The sequence below is a fragment of the Balaenoptera borealis genome, assembly GCF_965194805.1.
Source record: "Balaenoptera borealis genome assembly, chromosome: 16".
NCBI lineage: Eukaryota > Metazoa > Chordata > Mammalia > Artiodactyla > Balaenopteridae > Balaenoptera > Balaenoptera borealis.
In genome coordinates, this window is record NC_138872.1 from 47,098,335 (window position 1) to 47,123,278 (window position 24,944).

The 24,944-nt window shown below is 48.8% G+C and overlaps 1 protein-coding gene across 1 annotated transcript in view; it reads left to right on the forward strand.

Moving 5' to 3' along the window:
• Nucleotides 1–24,944, forward strand: part of RALGAPA2 (Ral GTPase activating protein catalytic subunit alpha 2) — a 278,311-nt gene that overhangs the window by 242,531 nt on the left and 10,836 nt on the right. Inside the window, 1 exon segment of the mRNA XM_082359553.1 lies at nt 14,341–14,462. Within this exon segment, the coding sequence (XP_082215679.1) occupies nt 14,341–14,462 (122 nt within the window).

Genomic DNA, 24,944 nt, shown 5'->3' on the forward strand with positions numbered 1-24,944 from the left:
CTGAGGACGAGGGGTGAGGAGGAGCTTTCCCACACACGGGGGACCTGCTGCCTCAGCCCTCGGCAGGGCTACGACTCTGGGCCAGTCGCCTGAGCACCAGCGGCCAGTAGGCGATGGGTCAGCCTGCAGCTCCAAGCCCGTGCTGCCTTCCACCCTCCGCTCCGAGACGCCGGGTTCCACACACCCCGGTGCTGCTTTGCCAGCTGTTCTGGTGGGTTCCACCTGTGGGCGTTGCAGGAGCCGAGCTCTCTCATGGGCAGGTACTCTGCCCGCCCAGGCTCGGCACACACGGCCTCTGCTTCTGCAGATCACCCCAGGACCCCCTTTTCCGGATGAAGGACCGAGATCCCAGGAGGCAGGCTGCTTGCCTGGGACGACGCAGCCGCACTCAGCGGAGCTGCATCCCAGGTGGGGCTGACCTTGACCGTGCTGCCCACCACCGCACGGGATGCAGGGCCTGCGTTTCTAGTCCGAGTCATTGCACAGATGCTTTAAACCTCTCCAGTGTTTTCGAATGACACCAAATGGCACATACTTAAAAATAAGAATTTGCCAAGAAGCTTTATGACCTTTGGAAGATAGCAGTTGAGGAAGAACAATCCATCCTCATTGCGGCTCGGTGTTTTAATTGTGAAGCGGAAGCCGAACGGACCTCCCAGCGGACAGTGCTGCCGTGTCCAGTGTCCTGACCTTGTCACCCCTGCCCGACAGTGCTCAGCCATCCTCTCCTCGAAAATGTCCACTCGAAATAGCTAATTAATAAAACTTTAGAATTCCGCACTGGTTATCTTCAAAATGTGACCAGAAATAAGCACAGTAAGATCAATTTGGCTTAAACAAACTCTGACACATAAATGAAAGGATTGAATTAATATAGTTTATCACTCTGTATCCCGGCTTCCTAAGTCAGTCCTACAGATAATAATTTGGCTAGGAAGTCACCATTTATGCCAGATTAGCTATAAAACTTGCCAGTTTATTTTGTGCTGCTCTTGATTCTGGAGGGAGAGAGAAGGATCTAATTTGTCTGTTCTTACCTTCCTGTCAGCACCAAGCAACAGTATTTGTGAATTAACTTAGCATGAACATTGCAAACTCTTAACTAATATTCATACTAAACTGAGACAGTGTAAGAGAAGCAGAGACCAGCGTTGGGAACAGACTCGCCTGGGCTTGAGTTCGAGCCGCACTCACTACTAGCTGGATGGTCTTGGAAGAATCATTTCTGCTCCATCTCCGCCTTATCATCTGTAGACGGAGGTTTCCAGGAGGATCCAGTGGCTCATGGCTACAAAAGGGCAGAGCGTTATACCAACACTGGGTAGGTTGTTCTTACTTATTACATAAAGAGTGTATCTTTTATTCTAAGAGAGCTATCATCCCAACAGAACTCAGGCTAATGATAATGTAACCTCACCACGATGTGTTTTAGAATCCCCCCAGAATACTATAACACTCAGTGTGATGGTCAGGTATTGTAGAAGCCAAGACTTAGAAGACAGTTGAGCAGCAAGGAAGTTTTCTTACAGCTGAAGGAAGAATAATGGATACATAGGAGGCATTTAGTAAATATCGTATGGATGGATGGATGCGTGGATGGGTGGGTGGATGGATGGATGAATGGATGGGTGTGTGGCAGACACAATAATTGGAAGAAATAAGGAATTGAGGGAAGACAGACCTGGGCTCTCTGCTGTGCATGGCTACCTCATGGGGATCATATTGGCCTCTTGGTCTGGGGACCTGTGATACAGTTCTGCTTCACGTTTGAATTGTGAGGAACATCTCCATCTCTCTTTAAATAAAGTACAAAATGGCTCCAAAGGACATTTTCCTCATCTGGGCCATGTCTCGTGCCATTAATATAAAACTGATGGCTTAATGGAGTTGTTTTTGATCTGTCAAGAAAAGACACACCGAATTCAATTTTGCTATTTTTCCAAGAGTAAGTGTCTTAATTGGCAAGAGAATGATTTGATTATAATTTTAAGTAATACTGCAGTTATATTTTTAGTCACAAAGATGATATCGAGTGACTCTATGAGACTCAAATGTGGAAAGTCCCAGAGAATTGTGTGAGTTGGGAATTTTATCTTTAACGGCATTCTGGGTTGTTTCTGTGTGTAATGTGATGAATATATTTTAGTCAGAACGAACGGGCTCTCTGACAGGGAATTTTTAATATAAAATATAAAAGCAGGCAGTTTTCATTTAAAGTATAAAGTAGAATTATCCCAGCATATAAAACCATATAAAATCAAGATGTAAACACCCATCCTTTTTCATCTGTACATCTTCTTTTTAGAGTGTACGTTATTGTGAGGGATTTTTCTAATTCTGATCTTTGTTCCCACCGGGACAGCCTTGTTTCTTTATTTCCTTCTGCATTACTCTTCAAAATGGGAAATTTCTAGATACTCAAAGGTACCTTTTAAGATGTGGTGTAGATGTTGAATCTGTTGTCCTTCATGGATGGAACTGGGCCTTCTGTTGGCTGTGGCTACACCAGTCTCTTCTCTTCAGGGGAGAATTCTGAGGTCGAGAGGCAGGGCCGCGTCTGGGAGCTGGGGCCCTGAGTCAGGCGCTGGGTTGGGGTCCAGGCGTTGGCATTTACCATCTCGGGGCCTGGAGCCAAACACTCTGCTTCCTGCTCTCCAACCTGCTCCTCTGTGAAAAGACAGTAACGGTACAGACCGTACACGGGGTCGTGAGGATAAGTGAGGCAGATACGGCCTCTAAAAGGCCTTGCACAGTGCTGGACCCTGCAAAGCACTTGACCGTTTCCATCAGTCTCACCGTCTAAACAGAGCCTGTGACCGGGGAGCTCACACTCGGGGCACCTTTGGATTTCTGTGCCACCCACAGGCACCTCACCTGAAGGGCTGTCAGAACAGGACTCGTGTGAGTTCGTGAAAGCGTGGCCTGTACTCCGTGAGGTGCCACCTGTCTCTGAGAACCTGCAGCATCAGTGCTGGATGCTGGCACCGGGCGTCCCCCAGGCCTCCTCGGCTTCATCAGACGGCGTGTCCCTCCCCCGCCAGGAACACGCGGCCGCAGGCGGGTCCTTACCCAGCGCTCTAAACTGGGGCCTCATGAGGAAGTGCCATTTCTCTCCTCCCTTTTTTGGAAGGTGCTGGAAGGACCACTCAAGCACCTAGACTCTCCTCTAGACAAACTATGACAGAACTGTGTGTATGTATTTTTTTTTCTCTGCACAGCCTAGAACTAAGATAAGCAGAGGTCGTAGAACCCCACATCGATCCCCTGTGAAACCAGAGTCATTCCAGTAACCCCTGGGAAGTCTGGCCAACCTTGAAGGCAAAGCACAACAATTTCCCACTACATTATTTAAGTGACTTTGTATGCTTCCTGATCATCACTTTGTTTTAACCTAACACTGATCCAAATGCTGAGACAGGTGTAAAAAGAGTAAAAGAGATGCTTTTTGCCCTCCAGCTGCTCAAAACCCCTTTCCCGGTCACAGAACGAACAAGGCTGGGGTTCTCCGGGCTTCTCTGGCCCCTGTGGTCAGCTCGGGGCCCGGATCCATTGACAGGCCCGGCCGTGCCCACAGATGAGTAGCCCTTTAGAGGGCTGCGTCCGGGGCCACTCGGCAGGACAACTCAACCCTTGTGTCCGCTTAGCGTAACCTACGTGAGCCGCTGGCATCACACGCTGTTTCTAATTGCCAGAAATTAGTTGCTTTAATATTATGTGGCAAACACAGTTTTGCTCCTCCTGATCACGGAGGAGCTTTGCGTTATTAGAATTCCCCCAAATTTCCAGTTAGGTTTCGATCACTGGGGCACTATTTTTTCGCTCTAAGTGATAAGTCTGTGGGTGTATTGAGTTTCAGGCATGGGTCAGCTGCTGTGGTTATCACTCAGGTGTGCTGTGAGTGGCGCCCTGTTTTACCCACTAGAACTGAGTCTGGGTGGGCTCCAGGAGGCCACTTTGCCCCCTTCACAGGCGCTGCTGTCCTCAGTTTCCAGGTCGCTTGCATTTGGTAAACCCCTAACTTTTCTTGGAGTTACTTCTTGTCATTTGATAATTTGGTATTAAGATGAGTATCTTCCTGGAAAACTCAGATGCCATTAAGCTATAATTATTTCACAGAAATATAGAAATATTATTTTCTGTGTTCAGATGCAGTCTTATTTATCGTTTTTAAATACAGCTCAAAGTTTTTAAACATCATAAAAAGGAGTATTTCCTCAAAATTGTTTTTGGAAATGAAAACTCAAGAAAATCTGTACAGAGCTTGGTGCAAATACTTGGGACTGCAACATTTAATTCTGCCTGAGCCCACCCTGACTTCATCTGGGCCCAGTGGGTTGGTGATGGACAACAGTTGAGAATATTTCAAGAAAATTATAACCAGAACATCTGCCACAGAAGACTTTTTTTGTCCTCTTTGATTTTGTCCTCTTATCTATCATGTATCATCATGAATCCATTTTACTTTTAGGATCAACTTGGATAGAAACCAGTCCATAGGTCACATGGAACTGGCTTTCTTCTCCATAGTGAGAGTGGTTGAGGACTAAATATTGGATGATTTAGTCAAATTACGTTGCACTAAGTAATACCTGTCACATATATTATTTAATAACTTGTCCCTTACAGTCAGCAATGATAAAGTTAGAGTTTAAAATCCACGTGTACTGCTATTTAATTGTCGACCCTTTTTATTCCTTGCCGCAAAGAGAGTCTAAGACAGAGACAGTTCCGCATTTCTAATTGTTTTCCATTTGGTTGTAACTTCATGGATATTAAACGCCAACAAATTGTCAGCAGTGGTCATTTCTGTAACTGATGTTGAGAGCACATCTGTTAGCTCCTAACACACCGTATCTCTGGGATGAGTGAGAATCTGTGAAAGAGAAACAGTTCAGGTGACACTGACTCCCTTCCACCCAGAAACCAAGTTATTGGCATCAGCCTGGCCGACTGTGGTCCGTACTGATCAGTCACTCCTTGGGTCGTTTCACCAGCGAAGCAGCCAGCGGGGTCTCTGCTGTCTCTGCTCATTCACTCGACAGTGCGGCCTCTAGATGGGGAAGAGGCCAAGCGCCTGTTTTTCTCTTCACTTACGTTTTTACTGAGGTGAGGCTTGGAGGGACGGTGTCACAGGACCCTTTCTTGCCTGGTGGTTTACAGAAGGTGAGACGCACAGGGCGCTGGGGAGGATGGAAATGGAGAGCGCGTGACTGAGGGTGTGCTCCTCCCACATGGATCCCTGCGAAGAGCTGATGTGAACGTTCCTAATGAAACTGTCCATCAGTCCCTCGCACCCTCGGAGCACCTCCCACCCTAAGAGCAAGACCTTCCTTTCCCTACGCCTATGAGAGCAGACCTTCTCCAAAAGTCTGTAATTTAATAGCCTGAAGAAAATCTATTTTTCCCCATTTCCATTTACTCTGGTCATTTCCTCAGAATTATGCTTAAACTTGGTTAAATGTGTCTTTTCTCCTTTCTTAGCAGTGGTGCACTGTTTCCTCTCCAGGAGTGTACCATTAGGGTCTGAAACCTAATCTAATATCTTATGTGTTTAATTTCCTTTTCCCAAACATCTATCTCTTTGGCTACATTGTTCAGTGAAGTCGTCCTCTTTATCCGTTTCCAGGCTGTGACATTTACTTTGAATGATTCATTTATTCGGGGTCTTAAAGAGTCCTAGAATTTAAATTTGCATTATATTTGAAAGGCAAACAAAATCTTTGTAAAAATGATGTATGGCTTTAGGCTGTAACTGGCAACTGCTCCTGTCTTGATTTATTATGGAATTTCATCCATTTATTTCGGATTATCAAATGCCAGCCCAGCCCACCTGTGGAGCTTCCCTCCCTCCGGGTGGCAGGTACCAGGGAAGCGGTTAAGGGAGCAGACCTGAGACTCGAGCCGAGTCCCCTCCCTCCAGAAACGCATGGCCCCGGGCTCCTGCCCGCCCTCTCCCGTTGTGTTGTTCCCTCCTCCGTGCCCTCGTCCTGCTCCTGTTCGCTGGCTTCTGCCCCCACTCTGAAGTGGGGAGGAGGGAGTTCCCAGTGTGCGTCCTCCCCTGCTCTCCTCCAGGACCGGCTCCAAGTCCGTGACTCGGGGCCGTTCATCTCCAGCCCAGGCCTGGGCCGAGCCTCCTCCCCAGCACTGCTCCCCTGATGCCTTCAGGCCCTGCACACTCCCGTCCCCTCTCCATCCTCTGCATCAGCATCTGCACCTAAGCCACCGCCCCGCGGTCTGGCCAGAGCGAGTGTCCCCACGCCCACCAGAGCATCCTGCGGTCCACGACACCTCCGCTCCCCTCCACCTCTGCTCTCCAGAGGCCCGCATCTCCTCCCTCTTTCTGACTAGTGGCCCTTCCTCTGGGCCCTTCCACACATGTCCCTCCCCTTGTTCCCTCCCCACCGCCCTGCCCCATGACCTTTCAAGTACAGAGTAGACCTGGCTGCTGTTGCAGAACCTCCAGCGGTGGTTCTCCCAAGGGGCTAGAGACCCTGCGCTCCTGCCGTCACCACAGGCCCTCAGGGAGCCCCTCCACCAGCTGGGTCCCTGTGCCCTACACAGGTCCTGCCTGCCTGGTGAGTGATGAGTTTGTGGCTGTCTTTTCAGCTGAGCTATGGGTACCGTGAGGGACAACACTGTCTATTTTTGATCCTGGTCTCTCCAACTCCTAGAAGAACCCCTGGCACACGGTTCAGGGATCTTCCGTGAATAAACGCCGCCTTTTAGCCTGGCCAGGCCACCTTTCCACTTGTTCTGGATTGTGGTCAGTGAGGACCTTTTTATCAGAAGGCTTCCCCACAATGCATCGCGTGTACCGTGTGCTCAGAGGCATTTGGGGGACAGTTTTTCATCGAGGTATAATTCACATACCCTAAAATTCAGTGGTTTTTAGTCTCTTCACCAGATTGTCCGATTCCAGAGCATTTTTGTGCCCCCATCCCCATCAGTAGTCACGCCTCGTCCCCTTCTCCCCCCTGTCCCTGGCAATCACTAATTTCTTTTCTGTCTGTGTGTTTTCTTATTCTGGACGTTTATAGAAATGGGTTCACACAACGCGAGGCCTTTTGTATCTGGCTTCTTTCGCGTAGCATAGTTCCCTTCTCAAGTTTCACTCATGTTGTAGCATGTTCAGTATTTTATTCCTTTTTTATGAATATACGAACAATATTACATTGTTGTCAGGTTATGGACAATTGGACTGTTTCCACTTCGGCGCTATTACGAATAATACTGTTGTGAACATTTGTGTACACATTTTTGTGTGAAGGTATATTTTCAGTTCTCTTGGGTACATAACCTAGAAGTGGATTTCCTGGATCATATGGGTAAGTTTATGGGAAACTTCCAAACTTTTCTACAGCGGCTGCACCCTTTTACTTTCCCTCCAGTGTCTCCGCATCCTCACCAACACTTGTTCATTCTTGTCCTTTTGATCATAACCATCCCAGTAGGTGTGAGGTGCTATCTCACTGTGGTTTGATTTCCATTGCCCTGATGACTAAAGGATGCTGAGCATCTTTTCATGTGTTTGTCGGTCATGTAGATATCTTCTTTGGAGAAATGTCTATTTAATTGTGCTGTATTTTATTATTGAGTTATAAGTATTTTTATATATTCTGAATATGAGACGCTTATCGGGTAAATGACTTGCAAATACATTCCCTCATTCTGTGGGTTGTGTCTTCACTCTCTTGATAGAGTCCTTTGAAGCACAGAAGTTTTTATTTTGATGGAGTCTAATTTTCCTATTTTTATTTTGGTTGCTTGTGCTTTTGGTGTCATACCTAAGGCCAGTAGCATTTTAAAGCTTTATCCTTTGGTCAATAGTCAAAACATCACCTGAGAAATGAAAATGTGTTATTATCATCCTCTGCATCTATTCCAAAAGCTCCTGTTCGTGGGCCCAACAGAAGACATCAGCTCATTCATTTCCTAGTTTTGTCAACTATCCTTAGCCGTTCCTTCTCAGAGCTCAGAGTCTGCCACTGTGGGCTTATCATCTTCCTAGGTTTAAAATATATCTGTGGATATATTCAGGGGCGCTTTCCTGCATCCACAGCTGTCCCAAGTCATCTCCTTCTCCCCGGGTTTCTGTGAGCCCGGGGTCTGTCCTTGTGTGAGGAGTGTCCACCCTCTCACCTGTACCTCTTCTTCCCGCGGTCACCCTGGAGGCTGCCTCCTTCCCTGCCTCTACTCCACACCCTCTTCCCTCCAAGTCAGGGCCGTCAGCCAACCTGACCCGTTCTCTGTCAAGACCATTCTCAGAGTTTCCGGTCATTTCACATTTGCACTTGCCCAACATATATATGTCATTCACTTCTGAAATTAGGCGAAGAATAAGTCTAAAATATTAAGACGTTTGTAGAAGCCCATTGCTTGAACATAGAGATGCAAGTCAGCCTCAGCCTCTTCAAACCTCGAGGGCGCTCTGGACTTGCCTCAGTGCTGGCAGATCTTTAAGGGCGAGCAAAACACCTCGAGAAGACACTACTGCTCCCATGCCTCAGACCATGCAGGCCTCCAGTGACCCAACCCAGCCTTTCAGCTGCACCTCCCGCCCCTCCTGATGCCCTGTGGCTCCAGCCTCCTTCCCCTGAAACTCCCCACGCTCCTGCCAGCTCCTGACTTCTGGTGCCAGAAATGCTCTTATCATCCCCCCTCCCGGCCCTCACAGTGGTTAACCCCTTCCCTGCCACCCTTCAGAGAGCCTGCCCCTCTTGTCCCTATGTCCTACCTGGCACTAATGTGAAGACAGTGGGCCTTAGCCTGCAGACTTGTCCCTGCTGGAACGCAGGCTTGGCGAGGGCGGGGACAGCATCTGTCTCCTTCTCCCAGTTGCATGCCCATCACCGGGCTCACGTGGGCGCTCAGTACTCATTTCTTGAACGGTTAAACACCTGCGTGAAGATGGACTTGCTTTTTGGAAAGGGCAAAGTCACTCGAGATCAGGTTTTCGAAGCAGAGTGAGATAATACGCAGAAATCATATGCATGGGTCCACGGATATCTGTAAGATTTTGACCACTCTCTAGTTCAGCCCATTCTGTCATCCTTGGTGCATAGCAATTCTAGCAAAGAATTTCTGTAGGAAAACGTATTTTTTTTGCAGTCGTACCCCCAGCCACCTGAATGGTGTGTGTATCCGTGTTTGACGCAAACTCTTTAAATCCCACCTGTCAGAGTTCTCCGTGACATTCTGAAAATTTTGAGCTCTAATATTTTGGCCTATTTCTGGAACTAATAAAAATAGCTAGGGAGTTCCCTGGTGGCCTAATGGTTAGGATTCTGGACTTTCACTGCCATGGCCCGGGTTCAGTCCCTGGTCAGGGAACTGAGATCCCTCAAGCCACGCACTGCAGCCAAAAAACAGCAACACAAAAGTAGCTAATATTTTTAGCTAATATTTAAAAACTGACTAAAAATGGCACTGGCTTTTTTCTGCTTTCTCCGTGTCTGAATCAAATGGAATTTTCTACCATCATTATCCCTAACAACCAACACACCTTTCATATCCCCCCCTTTGGCTTAAAGAAGCTCATTCTGTCCTTCCAGTGGGTAAGAAAGGATCCACTTGATTTGTGCTATATTCCCTTGTCACCAGATGCTTATTTTTATTATGAACTGTTTTATACATGCTAGAAAACATATAACATTTACCCCCCCCATGTGCACCAACCGATGTGTTTGAGACCCTCCCATGTGCCACCTCCACCCCCGCCCCTGAGATAACGCTGGTTAGAGTTTCACTGCGTACGTGTGCATCCCTCAGCAATGTTTCACTTTGCCTGTTTTTAAATTTTATGTAAATAGAGTTTCACCGTGTGTGTTCTTCAGTAACTTGCTTTTTTCCTTGAATGTTGTTTTGAGTTTCATTCATGCTAATACACAGACCTGTAGTTTATTTTCAGTGCTGTATAGTATTCCACCGTGCAGCTACATTTATCAGTGGGCATCCAGAGGCCCCCTCTTCCAAGGCCCTGTCCACTCTTAGGAAATACAGAGAAGGTCCAGGCAAGAAGGGTTTCAAGGTTTGGGAAAAAGTACCATCTGCAACATAGCCTCTTTCAAACAGTTCTCTTTACTCCTTGAATTTAAATAAATAAATAAATAAATGGAGTTATCCCAAGATTTATTCCCAGATAACTTTTTGGCTTTGAATAAGCCAAAAATTGAAGTAATTGTTATTTTTATGAATGTATAAAGTCAGCGTGGTCTGTGGGTATCAATGCAGCTTAAACCTATGTACTCAAGTTTCAGTTATAGGTTGACTTTTATGCCCATATATATTTAAGTCAGTTGATTTATTCTCATTTGGAGTTTAATTCCCAACCTTGCATAGGAACATGAACTTAGAATTTATGTGTTTTAGAACTTACAATATTAGCTGAAAGCAGTAAAGTTAGAAGACCCGAGTTCTAGTCCCTGAGTAACTGTGACTCTAGAGAAATCACTTGAGCTCTTTGAGCATCCATTCTTGATCAGTAACATGGAGACCACAGGACTCACCCCAGCTCACGTGGGTCTAGCATAAAGGAGGCTGTTGCCTAAAGCCTGACGCAGAAGACCCCCTCGTTTATCCACCCTGTTCTTTCTGGAAGACAAACTCATAAACCCACATTGGGGATGAGGGGGAACAGGCAATCCACATTTATCGTGGTTCTCTTGTGTGCTGGGACCTGGGTCAGTGCTTCCTCTGATGATTCTATCCAGTCTATCTAATCTTTCCACAGCCCCGAGAGCTGATGTCAGTGTCCCCACCGTACACAGAAGGCAGCCGAGGTTGGGGACTGGGGAGGAGTTGGCGGGTGGGGTTCAAGCTCCAGCCCATCCTCCTGCGAAGAGCAAGCTCCTTTCTCACTGTCATGCTGCTACTGTCATTGCTAAAAATTAAAACAAATAATAATCAGAATAAATCTGGGGGCTTGGGTTTGGATTCTCAGGCTCTTGCAACCCAGCAGAGTTTATCTTGAGGGTTTAGGAAAGTTCTCTTGGAGGTTTTTGGGAAAATGTAACCAGTGAAGACATATGGCCTCTTTATTCAAGTGGAGGAATATTGAGTAGACAGAGTAGGTCACTAAAAAACTCAAAAATATCCAGAAACCGAGATGGATTTCTAGTTAGTAATTTGAATGTTCTCTGAATTGAGGAATCAAGGGGAAATTTTCTCTTTAAAAAGTACTGTGTGTGGTATTTAATGAGGTAATAATTCAGGACAGAATATAAGTTTCACATTTGTTAGTGGACTTGCTGAGAGCAGAAGGGCAAAGGCTGGTATTGAAACAGGTATTGGATGTGTGACCAGGTGCCTCTGTAGCCACCTGCTTCCGGTCAAAGGTCACTAATCATCCACTGCCTGGCATTACTTCAGCATTCAGTTCATGTCTTAACATGTCTTACACGTGAAGAGACAAACCTTATAAAGCCTTTGATGTCTAAATTATAAATGCCTTTTTGAATAGAAAGCAACCAGCATTGAAGCCTTAAAGATGTTAGGTAAGAAAATGATGGAAGACACTGCTCCTGGTTAGTTGCCCTTACTAGTAGTGCTACTAACAAATTCCGTTAAGATCCCAGAGCTACATTTTCTTAAAGCTACTTAAAAAAAAAAAAAAAAAAAAGATTTTGGCACGCACGAGCTCCTTGGCTGTTTCTAAATGGTGCCAGAGTTGGGGTGATGTTTGTTTTCTCTTTGTCATGACGTTTACATGCCCTGGCTTGGGCTGCGAGTGAAAACGCATTTCATGCTCTCCTGGTCTCACCCCATTCCCTAACACATGTTTGTCTGAGAGACGACACCCAGTTCAGCACAGTGTAGCCCAGCCTGGGATGAGGGGTGTCTGCTCCACGTGACAGCCAGGGAACCTTCTAGGAAGCAACCCTTCTTCCTCAAGGACCCTGTTCTGGACACACCTTCTGTGCTCTGTCTCCCATGGTACCTCCATTGAGGAGTCAGACCATAAATATTTATTGTACCTGAGAATCTCAAAACTGAATTATCAACCCGAGAGTCCAGTGCTGGATTTGCCCTTGGGAGCCCAGATCTCTCAGCCTTGACAGGGACAAATTTATGGACAACAGGAGAGTGTCACTCAGGACGGGGCTGCCAGGCCACCCTGCGGGTCCTGTAGGTGGTGGTGTACACGGCATCCCTTTGTGGTGGATGGTGAGCTCGGTCAGCGTCGCGGCCGCCCCTCCAGCTGTGTGGCCTCCGCCGTGTCTTCAGCCCAGCGCGTCCTCACGTCCGAGCACTGTGTGTGGGTGTCTGGGCGCAGCGGGGCCTCGGGACCCAGCAGGACGGGCCTGCAGAGGCCGAGAGCAGGCTGCACCGAGAGGGGGCCGGGAAGGGGCGCTGACAGGGCCACAGGCTCAGGTGGTCGTCAGCCGTAAGTTGAGCTCAGCTTTTTGAGTAATTTGTCACGCCTGGCTTGGCCCCTGCTGGGCCCGCACGTGCCAGCTCAGTGTCACGGTGCCTGTCCGCCAGCCGGCCGTCCAGGCCTAGCGTCCTGCTGTTCGCAGCCCAGCGGCTCGGAGGGCCGCACTCAGTGACAGCCAAGTGCTGTGCAGAATAAGCGTGTTCATAATGAGACGTGAATGGCATTAGCGGGTCCCTCCAGGCCTGGGCAGCCTGTCCGGGAAGGCGAGTCACCCGGAGTTAAGCCCGCCGTGCAGGCTCACGCAGCCAGGCCTCAGGATGCAGTGACCATCTCTGTAAACCATCATATATCATCAGAGGGGCCACTTTCGAACCTTTAAACTCATGTTCCTCTTTAAAAGTTGCATAGAGTCCGCCTGCAGAGAAATTCTGGAATAGCGCAGCCCAGGAAAGCTTTCCCCAGAGATGGGCGTGTCCTGTATCTGCACAATCCAGGCCGGTGGCCCCTGGCCACACGTGGCTGTGCATGCTTGAAATACGGCGAGTGGGACAGAAGAACCCAATTTCTATTTCTTTGTATTTATTAATTTAAATTTCAGTGTAGCTAGGCACCTACGGCTCGTGGCTACCATGTTTGCACAGCCAGCCCTAGAATGTCTCTGGTCTCCTCCCAGGGTGAAAACCTTTCCCTGAATGTAATTAAAGGAGGAGGAGGAAGGGAAGAGCCTATCCTGGGGAACTCATGAGCATCCTCGGCCAAAAGAACAGAAAAATATTCTCCTCTTTTAAAACACATGCTTATCGGCAGCTTATTGGAAGGGCATAACTTTCCCCAACTTGCATTGTTAAAAGAGGCCATTTTGAAAAGATCGCTTGAAAATATGGTGAGAAATGCTAGAATTACTTTTGCCCTTCTGGAGCTGCAAATAATAAACTGGCGGTGACCCGCATTCCCCCTGTTCCTGGAGAATTAGCCCGATTTTCAAAACGACTAAAACACGTCTCTTAACTTTTGCGTTGATCACAGGAAGGGGGGGATGAGACATCACGCCGACTCCCCCGAGTGTTAATTCATAAAACCCTACGTGCGGCGCCTCCATCCGCTGTCAGATTGTCCTGACGTTATCCTGTTATTGGGAGGCATGATTCACCTTCCGAGGAAACAGAAGCCACACACAAAAGGGGAAGATTTGCTTTCTGCCCTGTGAAAGGCTGCCACACGCAGGGGTCCTATTAAGACAGCTGGAAAGTTGCTTCAGCGTGTTACGCTTCTAAGTTTTATTGGTGACTGGTTTTTGATTACACATTTGAATGCGTGTGTTCCAGACTGCAGTTTTAATTAAAAGGCAATAGTCTTCTTTTTTAATATTGCATTGTGCGCTCCCTGCTAGATTCTCCCCACTTATTCTTATTTTCTAAATGCTCGTGGCTTATCTCGGCTTGAGGCTCTGGTGCCCTTCAGAGCATAACTTCCTGGCCTTCCCTCTGCCCAGTGGTCTTATTTTTTAAGTGTGTATCACCAATTCTTGCTTGGAGTATCGATTCATTTTATCTGTAGGCTGAGAAGAACGTTTCGTCCACAGAACTAAGAAGAGGCGGTCCAGCGCTGTCCCACGGTTGTGGATGGAAAGGGAAGAGGCCACTACCAATGTCTCTGTTTTCGTTTCTTCCAATCCAGTTGATGATGACCTTTTGCTGTGATTCTGGAACTATTGGTTTATATATTTTTTCAGTGATACTAGTTTGGGTGCAGTTGAAATCTAAGGGAAACTTAGGCCTCCAAATTGGAATGTTCTCATGAATTATGGCTAATATTTAATTCTCCAACAGGATGTTTACGAGCTTGCAAGGTACCTCTTCCCACACAAGGGTAAAAGATGCATGATTGTATTTAAAACAAAGTGAACTCTGTCACTGTTCTGCGTGTCATTCTGCATGAGCACTTGTTTCCTTAACCGACTCCTGCAGCTACGAGGAGAGAGCTCTGTATCTCGAAGCAGTAATCCAAAACCACCGCGAAGTCATGACATTTGAGGATTTCACAGCCCAGGTCTTCTCCCCGTCTTCCAGCTACTCCGTCAGCGGAACTGGTGAGTGGCCGCTTTATTCTCCCCTCATGCCCTCCAGACGCTCGAGCCGCAGATGTACACCTGTTTTTCACAGATAAATGCTCGCAAATTTACGAAGCGCATTCTCCCCCTGAATCCACTAATGAATATCAAAAGGAGTGATGACATTCATTCTCATTTGTTTTGTATCCAAGCTGTTCGCCCCGTCCTTTTCTCCCGCCATCCTGTTAACCTCCGCATCCAGCGAGGTTAATGAACTTGTTCTCAGTCATGTGCTCCGGTTCACTTGGGGGTGTGGGTTGTTTAAGAGCGATGCCCGAATCAGTGCTTGCTTGTCAAAAAAGAGTTCCTCACAGTCGAAGCCGTTGCCACTGACGCTTAATGGGGATTATGCTGCTGAGATGCTCGGGTCAGGGATTAACGCGGGAGCAATGGGAGGACAGCGTCCCCTGGCCATGGTGACAGCAGTGCGGCGAGCTGGCTTTCTCTCTGGAGCGGTCTGCGTCCGAGGGACCATCCGCCGAGAGCAGCACCTGGTGTGGACCTGCTCTGACACTGGCTCACAATCACTTTCACTTATTAGGCCAGTGGAAATTTTCAAAAAAATGTTGTTTTTAGGTTTTACTCTTTTTATATTTCCAATTTAGGAAAGAAAAAAAAATATGTGCTGGCACTTAAACTGATGATATGATTACTGTGGGGTTTTTTTTTTCCCCCAAAGAGTAGAATGACTTGTAAATTTCTGTATGTAATTACAGATTAATTGCCTTTCAGAAAGCAAATAGGATATGGAGTCAGTGCACGTTGAAATCCTTGATGAGGGGCTTCCTTCCTCTTCCGCTAGGGCGGGCACAACTGTTAGAGGGCCTAATAGATTTCTACCCTGTGTCAGTTGCCTCTGATCACTGCCTGGCTTCTCCCATCCTGACTTGTTAACAAATATCTTACACACAAAGTGAAAAAAATTAAATTCGGTGAAATAAATCACTTACAAATAAAATCAGCCATGCATCATTGTTGAGCATCGCTGGCTCCAGTCCTGGCCTCCCCGAGCTTTGTCGGGAGATAAGAGGGAGAGGCTGGCCCCGCACAGGGAGCCAGGAGCAGCAGGCAGAAGGCCTGGGAGATAAGCGGCCACGGAGGTGCGGGAGCCGCGAGATTAACATAATCACGCCTCTGCTTCCCCGGCGAGGCGTCCAGAAACACAGGGATGGCCTCTATTGATCTTTGTTGAACTGGAATACTAAGCAACATGAGAAAAGCTTATAACTTAAAGCTTTGATTAATGTTTCTTACATTAAAAAAGTAGAACAGCTGTGAATTGAATTCTTTTATACACTCTGCCAACATTCTATCTAAAACCAAAAAAAAACAAAAATCGGTTTCAAGGGAAGTGAAGATTTCATACCCAGTCTGGCTAGAGGTTTAAAATCACTTCTAATTTATAGGTGAGAGAACGTGAAGGATCTACAGCAAAGCTAGTTCTTTAAAGATCTCATTCAGCTTTTTCCCATCCTCATGAAGTACTGGGACTGAAGTTTTTAGTGCAGCGTTGTGGTTGTTTTTTAATCTCGAGAGGGCTTTTTGTTTTTTGAAATTAAGTCATAACTAGATGTTTCCATTTCTTAACTGTTATGTTCATAAGGCTCTTGATTAAGATGTTACTGAAACAAATATTGAGGAACTTTATTTTCTATGTCTATTTTAGTCTCTATATAAATTAATTTGCTCTTTCCCAGAAGTTCATAATTATTTAAAGCAGTTCAAATGAGTCCGTGTGTAGGCAACATCTTCAGTGAGCCTCTAGGAGTGATTTGGGGTTTTTAAGACCTGCCATTTGGAGACAGGCTGCTATAAGAATGTCACTGAACAGATAAAGGTTCTGACAGCTCGTTAAGAGTGGGCATGGGAACCTGTATGAAAGGCACATGAAACCAAAGATGAGATATCAAGACAAACGCCAGTCCTTCCTCTTTTCAAATTATTGACAGCAGTATCACATGTCATAACACGCAGGGTTCAGGGTATTCCGTATGGAGTGATAACATTTTCTACGCATATAGCACCAACCCACGAGCGCGATTATAAGTCTGGGCTTAATGTTCTCTTTCAACGCTTTGCAAATCTGCCCACGACAGCCATCAGGAAAGAGCTAGAAATGAACTTGGTTTGCCCAGGAATCTGAGGGGTACATTTCTGTCCCATTTACAGGCCCACTTTCAGAACCACATTCTCATTTTCAGACCCGTTTTGCTTTTGAGGAATCCCTATTCCCTGTCGGTTACCACTTTGACGGATGAAAACATTTTTCACTGTGTTTTATTTTCCTGGGACAAGTACAGTCAAACCCAGATGAGCCAGGCAGCTTAAACTAAGAAACTGAGGTGAGGTCTGCTCTTCCAAGCGACAAGCCAGCTGGAAAAATTGACCCTGAGCGGCTTAAGCTCCCACAGCGCTCTTAGGATCCGATCACACCATTCTCGGCAGCGGTGTCTTCAGAGCAGGGCCTCAGGCCCCCGCTCACAGGCACAGTCTGAGGAACTCGGGGCTCAGATCTTCTTTGTGTCCTTGCAACAGGGCCTTGTGGTCAAGCACAGGGACAGTGGCCTGAACACTGTGTTCGGCCCACACTGTGCCCTGGGAAATGCCTTCCCTGCTTCCCAGGCTCCCCTACCTCAGCACTGCCGCCTGTCACCCAGGGCAGCCCAGAGGGGCCTCTGGACTCACTGTCGACACCAGGACGTAGGATCTTCTATTGTTAGGCTAACAGGTGGGTGCTCGGCTTATTAAAAGAGGTTCAAAACAACTATTTTCCCAGTCAGAAAAATGTTATTTTAAACACCTCCTGCCCTGTATCTCTTCTGCCCATTACTCATGTTGATAATGCCCAGAGCATAAAAGGTATTTGAGCTGACTTTCCACCCAGCTCTGTAGTTTGCATCTCTTTTGACTCCTTCCTTATTGACCAGCAATTTCTAAAAGGTGGCCAGTGATAAAATATGGGCTGCAGTGAACACACACACACATATAAATACATATCTATGTTTTATGCATGTATTTATGTGTGCATTTCACACACACACACACACACACACACACACACACACACACACACATACACTGGGGTGAGAGACTAAGTTTGTGTTTTCAAGCATGCTTCCAGGCAAGGGGGTGGGCAGAGAGGCCTTTAAAGAGTTAACTGGAAGGGGAGGGACTGATGTAATCACTGCAGCTCATAGCCAAGTGCATCTGTTCACCATGAGGTCATTCTTCTGCATGCTAATGATTTGGAAAATCAAGTCTAATGCTTGACATTATCGGAAAGGCTATAAATAGTACAAATCTTTACTTTTTGGAAGCTGCTCTTATAAACTAAAGGAGAAAAAAAAAAAAGAGGGACTTTAGCTTGGACTTGAGATTTTTTTTTACAGAACTGCTTTAAAGATCATGTCTGGACCTTAAAGTCTTGGAGGAATCCACTTATGTCTGTTGATAAATGAATCCCCAAATCACTATTACAGTCACAGCTAGCAATTTGGGAGTGGAGGACTATTGGCACATGTACTTTGATGTCTGATTGTAAGCATTTTCAAGTACCTCGCTCAGAAGTTGACAAAGATGGGTTTTTCTCCAAGAATGCCTAAAACCAGGTTAAATGAGGGGTCCCTCTCCGGAAACGTGAATTGACCGCCTTTGCTGAAGATGGCTTTCTGCTTTAATGTTGCTGTCGGGAGCCAGCAGAGGGAGCACAGATCTTTGTTTATTTGTTAGCCCTGCATAAACACATCTGATTTCTCCAGATCTGGTCAGAAGCAATTCCTCCTTCACAATAGACTGGATTGTAAAGGCTCCAGGGTTTAGAGCAAGTGGAAGGAAATTCCTCACCAGGCCTCATCAGACTCTGCCACTTTTCACGTAGGTCATATTTGGAGCCTAAACCAGATTAGCCTGAGTCGGTGTCAGTCTGCTGCCACCACTGCAGCTACTGTGCAAGAACGGCAGACCTGCATCTGCACGCCCAGGAGGGTGCACTCTTGGAAAGGCTTACTGTGCTCACCTACCTGACGAAAAAGACTCGTCATTCTTTTCTGCAACAAAATCACTGTTTTAAGTTTGCAGAAGCTATCAGAAGACCCTGCCTGGGATCGCTGGGTCATTCTGGTGGCCAGTAAGTGTCCTCGTGCCCACCAGCCTTTGCGTCGAGGAGGAAGCTGCACCCAGCTCTCACTTGCTAAGAACCCCGACGGCAGGTGTCCTAGCCCTTCTGCAGTGACCCCCGTCACGGCCATTTGCTGGGCGGTAAGCCATCAAGTCAGTCGCCAGAAACAGCACAAGGTGGAACTGACTCTAACCCCCCAAAGATGAAAGGTTTTCCCTGTTCAATGAGGGTGGTCACTTCACAGACTCATTCGATATGTCCCCCTCTTTCCCTCCCTCCCTCCCTGTAAAAGTGGTCTGAATAAGGTTTTTGCTGGATAGCACTTAGTATGTATTCGCCTTCCTCATAAATTTGCTGAAACCAGCCAAGGGCATCGTAGAACGTGAAGCTAGAAGGGGCTTCAGGAGACCCCACGTCCAGCCCCTCACCTTCTGATAAGCTGCAGCAGCGATGAGGAGCGACCCGGGGCACCAGCCTCAGCCCCTCCACCCTCTTCTCCTCCTCGCTGTGAGGTCAGCACGCGTGTCAGGACAGCATCCCAGGCTCAGAAGGTGACCGCTTCCCTCGGCCCCCGCTGCCCCGGGTAGTTTGTCACCTAACACTGGTTGTTGGTGACCTTGGTCACAGAGCTCCTGACCAGCCAGTGAGAAGGGAGTTTTTCAGTTTAAACAACCCGTGCAGCCTCTCTGGGAGGAGAGAAGTGAACACTGTCTCAGTGTGTCTTTTGGAACCGAGCCTGCTGGGGAAAGCTATTTCTCCCTCTTTGTGGTCCTTCAGGAAGTCTTCATGAGATAGGAGTGGGGTTTGGGAACGACGCCGACAGGACCGCAGGAACCGGGGCTCCCAGCGCACGCTGTGTGACACTGTGGGCTCTGCTCGTTCCTGTCACGGTGGCAGTGTCTGCGTTTGTTGGCCTGTACGCCCGTGGGACCGTGAAGGTCTGTGGGGTCACCTAGCAGCTGTAGCTACAGAATCCTTCTAACCGGCCACATCGAACAGATCAGGGAACTGAAGCCCAGAGTATGCGCCGACTTCATATAGTCAACAGACGCACATCAGATGCTCCCAGGTGCCCGGGTGGGTCAAGCTCCAGGGCTCCAGGGGGCTGTCCCAAGGCCGCGAGGGGCTTCAACGTTCTGGGGGTGCTAGAAACACGGCAGGATCCAGGCCCCGAGTACTGGAGTGGAGGCTGAAGGCGGAGCTGTCAGCAAGCCTCGGGCCACCCTTTGTGTCCCAGGGTTTGTAGTTTCCTCCCTTGGTGCTGGATACGGTGGGGGCTGGCCTGCCCTCGCTCCCTCCTCAGATCCCACTGGCCCCATGCTCAACACTGGCCAGAACCTTCCAGTTCCAGCCTGGAGCCAGCCTCCCCAGCTGCAAGGGGTGTGTGTCCTATCAGAGGGCCAGGCTCTGGTGTCCTCTTTGTCCAGCCTGTGGCCTCGGTCAAGTTCATGTTGCTCTGCAGCCCATAGTCCGATTCTGTAAAATGGGTCTAACAGCAGTACCTTCTACATAGTACCCAATAATACGAACTGAAGGGCATTCGTAAGGCTCAACAAGTTAGTATGTGTAAGGGGCTGAGGATAGTTGCCGGCATGTAGGAGCCCTCCACAGACGTCCCCTGGGCGGTCCCCTCACCACCCCGCCAGTCTGGGTTTTTCCTCACTCCGTCCTGTGCCACCCTCTTCCCTCCTGTTTCCACGTGGAACTTGTGCCTCCTGGCTCCTCCTCTTGTCCTGGAAGTCCCCTCCGCCTGCGTTGGCCCGTCTCTTGGGGGGGCGTGCAAACGGGGCCACTACCCATGAGATGCTGACCAGACATCCCACCTGTGGGGACCGTCCCAGACGTCAGAGCCACGACTACAGACCAGGACAGCCCAGAACTATACTCAGGCCATCCACAAGTGTCCCCCAAATACAAGTTCTCTGATGTTGCTGTCCGTTCAAGAGCTCGGGGCCACCCACTCGGCCCGCAGCGCGCTGGGCTGCATCTGAGCCGCGTTGCCACCTGGCCTGAGAACCACCGACCACCCCGCAGGGACTGTGAGACCCAGCCCCTCCCTCCCTCCCGTGCCACCAGCCGGCTCAGTCTGACCCCTGTACATATAACACTTCTTTAAAAACTTGTATCTTCTTGGAAAGATGATAAAGCATCCATAGGAATTTTTTTAACCCATAATCCCATACCCGAACCCGGTGGTGCTGGCTCAGCTGTGCACTGGGTCACCCTTGAAGCCATTCCATCCAGATGGTCCCTCCACCAGAGATTTGGATTTTTTGGTCTGGGCATGGGGACTTTCTTTTAAAAACTAAGCAGTGCTGAGAACCACTGTCCCGCACGAAGGCAATTCTGTGATATTTCCATCCTCGGTCCAGCTCCCTTTAACTTATCTCACTTCTTGATTTTTCTCAGCACGTGGAAGGAAGGCTTTGTCTTGTGTGTGTTTCTTCTATCTATAATGGGCTGTAATTTCTTTAAAGAATGATGCATAATTTTCTTTCTTACGTCATATGCAACAGGATTGCAGTAGAAATGCAGGCAGGAAGGAGTCTGGCTGTTGCTTTAAGGGGTCCAGGTGTCTCCAGACCACAGATGTGTGTGACGCCTGATGCAGGAGCCAGAACAAACACCTGTAATCGGCTGTCATTCTCCGCCTCCCGACCTTCCTGGTCTCCTAGTGAAAGTGGCCCAGTGAAGAGCACCAGGGCCCAACCCGGGTGTGGGGCAGGGAGGGCAGCCAGCATCCTGGTTACTCCACAGACTGGGTGACGCAGTTGGAATAACTGAACCTTGGTTAGGATGCTTTCCTAAGTGATACTGAGGGTTTTAAAGAGAATTTTCGACTACCCTGTTTTGCACCCCATTTTGCCTCGTGCTTATTCATTCCTTTTTCCTCTAAAACTTCTTTACTCTCCCTGGTGTCAGCTCCGGAAGAGGGAAGCAAGAGATGAGACAAACATCTGTTCCACTTGATGGGATAGAAAACAATGTTACCCTCTCGCAGCCGCCCCTGAGCAGGACTCTGCTGGGCGTTTCAGGGGAGCACAGAGGGCTCTGGAGATCTTGCACTCTGTCCCTCCCCTTCCCTCCTGGAGCTTGAACTCTTGTTAGGGAAAAGCAGACACTCATGAATCACCAAAATTGGCTACTTATTAATAAGCGCAGATCAGTTAGCTCCAAACCACAACCACGTGTCACAAAGGTTTATCAAAAAAAAAAAGAGATTTAGTCAGTGGTTTGGGTCAGTTGTTGAGATTTCCCTGAGCCGGCCTTGCCGTCTGCTTCGTGAGCCTGGAAAGAATGGAAACTTGCCTGATGTGTGTCAGTTGTCCCACTCAGCGCCCTGCTGGTCAGCCTGTAAGTTTCCCATGCTGGCTGAGATGGGGACTCAGAACTGGAAGGCCCGTGGACAAGGGAATGAGATGCAGAAAGAAACCAGTCCTTCAGAGCCAGCGGGGGGGACCCTCCTGCCCCGGGCAGGCAGGCGCGGAGGCTGGTCCCACGTTCCCGGGAAAAGGCGGGACCCGAGACGATTCATTCCAGAGTATCGACATGACATTTGATGTGTTCCTTTGGAAGAACTTGAAGCTGCTGCTTTTTCTGTGAAATGCTGCCTTAGGTTTGCCCTGGTTTCTCAGTGTTGCAGGGTTTTAAGTGCGAATGGCACCCTCCTCCTGCCTCACTGTTAATTACGGCCCCAGGGACACACAGCAGTTGCCAGGAGATGGCCGGCAGGTACCAAGAATTTTTCTCACAGACAGTTTTTGGAAAAGACTCTTAAAGCTTATTTGAAATAACCTTGAGAAATTGTTTCGGAAGAGTCTGGAGCTCCTGACACCACAGGTTCACATGCCTTGTGAGCCATGGCTGGGGCCCTCACCTCCAGAAGGTTCTAGCAGGTGGAACACAGCCTCGGCTGTCAGGGTGGGTTCCTGGAAGCCTCGATGGTTTTGCCTGAATTTCTATTTAGCAACAACCAAAGCAGAGGCCAAATGGGACCTCTCTTAGTAACATTGCAGACAGCTGAAGAAAAAAAGGAAGAATATTTTATACCCTCCTTTTCCTGAAGAATATGATGATGACCAGGAAATAAACCTCTAAATAGCACAGTAAAGAGAAAAACTGGTTCCTCTTTTCCAATTGGCCTTTAAAGTCCCTCGAAAGGCTTTAAAGAAGTCCCTTAAAAATGGGAAACATGCCAGTCAACTTTGTAAAAAAATTAAAAAAATAAAGATTGCATGAAGCAGACAGCATTGACGTGGCCAGAGTTCATTTCTCAGCACCTGAGAAACCTAGTAGCGTCAGTGCAGAGAGTGTTGAGAATGAACAGGCAGAACCCTATCCTCTGACCGCTTCCAGAATATGAATCCCAGCTGCACAGGACACACTGCACCTACCTGGGCCCCCACGCGGGCCACCCAGCATCTCTCCTCCTGAGCGGGATCGGCTGATCCGTGTGGTCACCTGGGGGTGAGGAAAGCCGCCGGGTCTTCCAGGACCCTCTGGCAAGGTTCTGCCCCGCAGCCCCGATCCTGGGCGGGACCATGAAGCACACACTGCCTTGCGTGGCTGCAAAAGTGCGCCCGGGCAGACGCTGCAGCTGGCATGTTCCCAGCCCTGCAACCCTGCTCCCTAGCTGCGTCCCCAAGGCTGGGAGCAGCCCGGTGCCACGTAACACCAGGGCCCTCCGTGACATCGGGCATGACATGCGGCTCTCTGAGGCTGGGCACTCCTGACCAGGGGTGTCTGCTGACCCAGGAGCATCAGGGACGAGGGTCCCGGAGGATAGAGGTCACCACTGAAGAAAGGAAGCATCCAGAAATGAGAGTTCTCAGGCCACTAGGCTGACTCTACTCTCTATCCCATTACCCAAAGTCGGTGACTTGCTAGAGGCCATATTTAGATACTCAGGTCCAGCTTGGGTCCTGGGACCCGCACACCTTTGATGCAGCTTCAGTAGATGGGATGACAGTTTTGCTTGATCGTCACACAAACCCCACGGGGCCGGGGCCTCCACACACATTCCATAAAGATTGGTGTTAGTGAGGGGTGCTAAGGAGGAAAAGCATGAAGGAGGGCCAGGAGTGCTACGGATACATAAAACAGGGGTGGGGTGCACTTGAAATGGGGTGGCAGCGGTGGCCTCCCCAAGACGGTGACGTTTGCGGGAAGCCTTGAGGGAGACAAGGGAGAGGGAGCCATTTGGAATTTGGGGGAAGCAGTCCGGGCAGAGGGAACAGCGAGAGCAAAGGCCCTGCGGCAGGAGCTCTCCTGGCCCATGTGAGGGGCAGCGAGGAGCCCAGCGAGGTGGGGACGGAAGAGGAGGAGGATGGTCAGAGTGGCCCTCAACCCAGGCACAGACCTCAGCTGTTACTCTGGCGAGACTGGCGGCTCCCTGGGGGTGTGAGGCAGTGGGTGACGTGTTGTGATTCTTGTTTGAAAAGATCACTCTGGCTTCTGCGGGGCATATTCCTCAGGAGGGGTGGGCAGAAGACCAGCCGGGTAAAATGCACGCCCATCACCTGGCACGCAGCAGGCACATGGTGCATGTGTGACTAAGGAGTGAACGTGGGTGGTTCAAGAGCTGTTCTCCCCGGACCTTCACTGTGGGCCCACAAGAGAGGCCCCCAGAGAAGCCCCCTCAGCCCGGTGCCACGGAACGCGGCCCTAAGCCAGCCAGCACACGTGAAGGGAGCGCAGTGACACCCCTCCTTCAGGGGAACTGGGTGGGATTCTGAGCTGTGCTCACCCCTTTAAGACCCCCAGACTCACACCAGAACCCACGAGCTTGCGTGAAGGACCACGGTGGGTACCTCTCCATCGTCTGGAGAGACTTAACATGACTCCCAGTTACCCAGAAGGGCTGGGACATGGGGTGAGCTTCCCTGGCATTTCTGATAGAAATGGTCTCTAGAACAATCCATGGACAGTAATTCTTTACATCCCCATGGGGACTTGCAGCTTCCTGCACATGCTTCCCACCGTCTGCCCTCAGCAGAGCAAGAGTGAGCCCTTCGGCAGTTTGGAGCTGTTCTCAGCCTTGGGTGTTTTTTGTTGTGTCAAGGCCGGAGTCACGGCTTAAGTTTCTCCCAAATGAGACTCATCACCCACCCCGAAAGGACCCCTGCTTGTGGGGAACACGCTCACAGAAGTGAAAAGCGGGGTGCGGGGAGGAGCCCTGCCTTAGTGGCAAAGGCAAAATGTTCCTCCCCACAGGCAGAAAGGACGATCTCGGAGGCTTTATGGTCTATACAGGGTGTAAGGTGGCAAATGCACCCCCTCTTCGGCACGGATAACTGAGAAATCCAACTGAAAGCTAACCAAAGTATTTCCTACGTTAGAAGCGG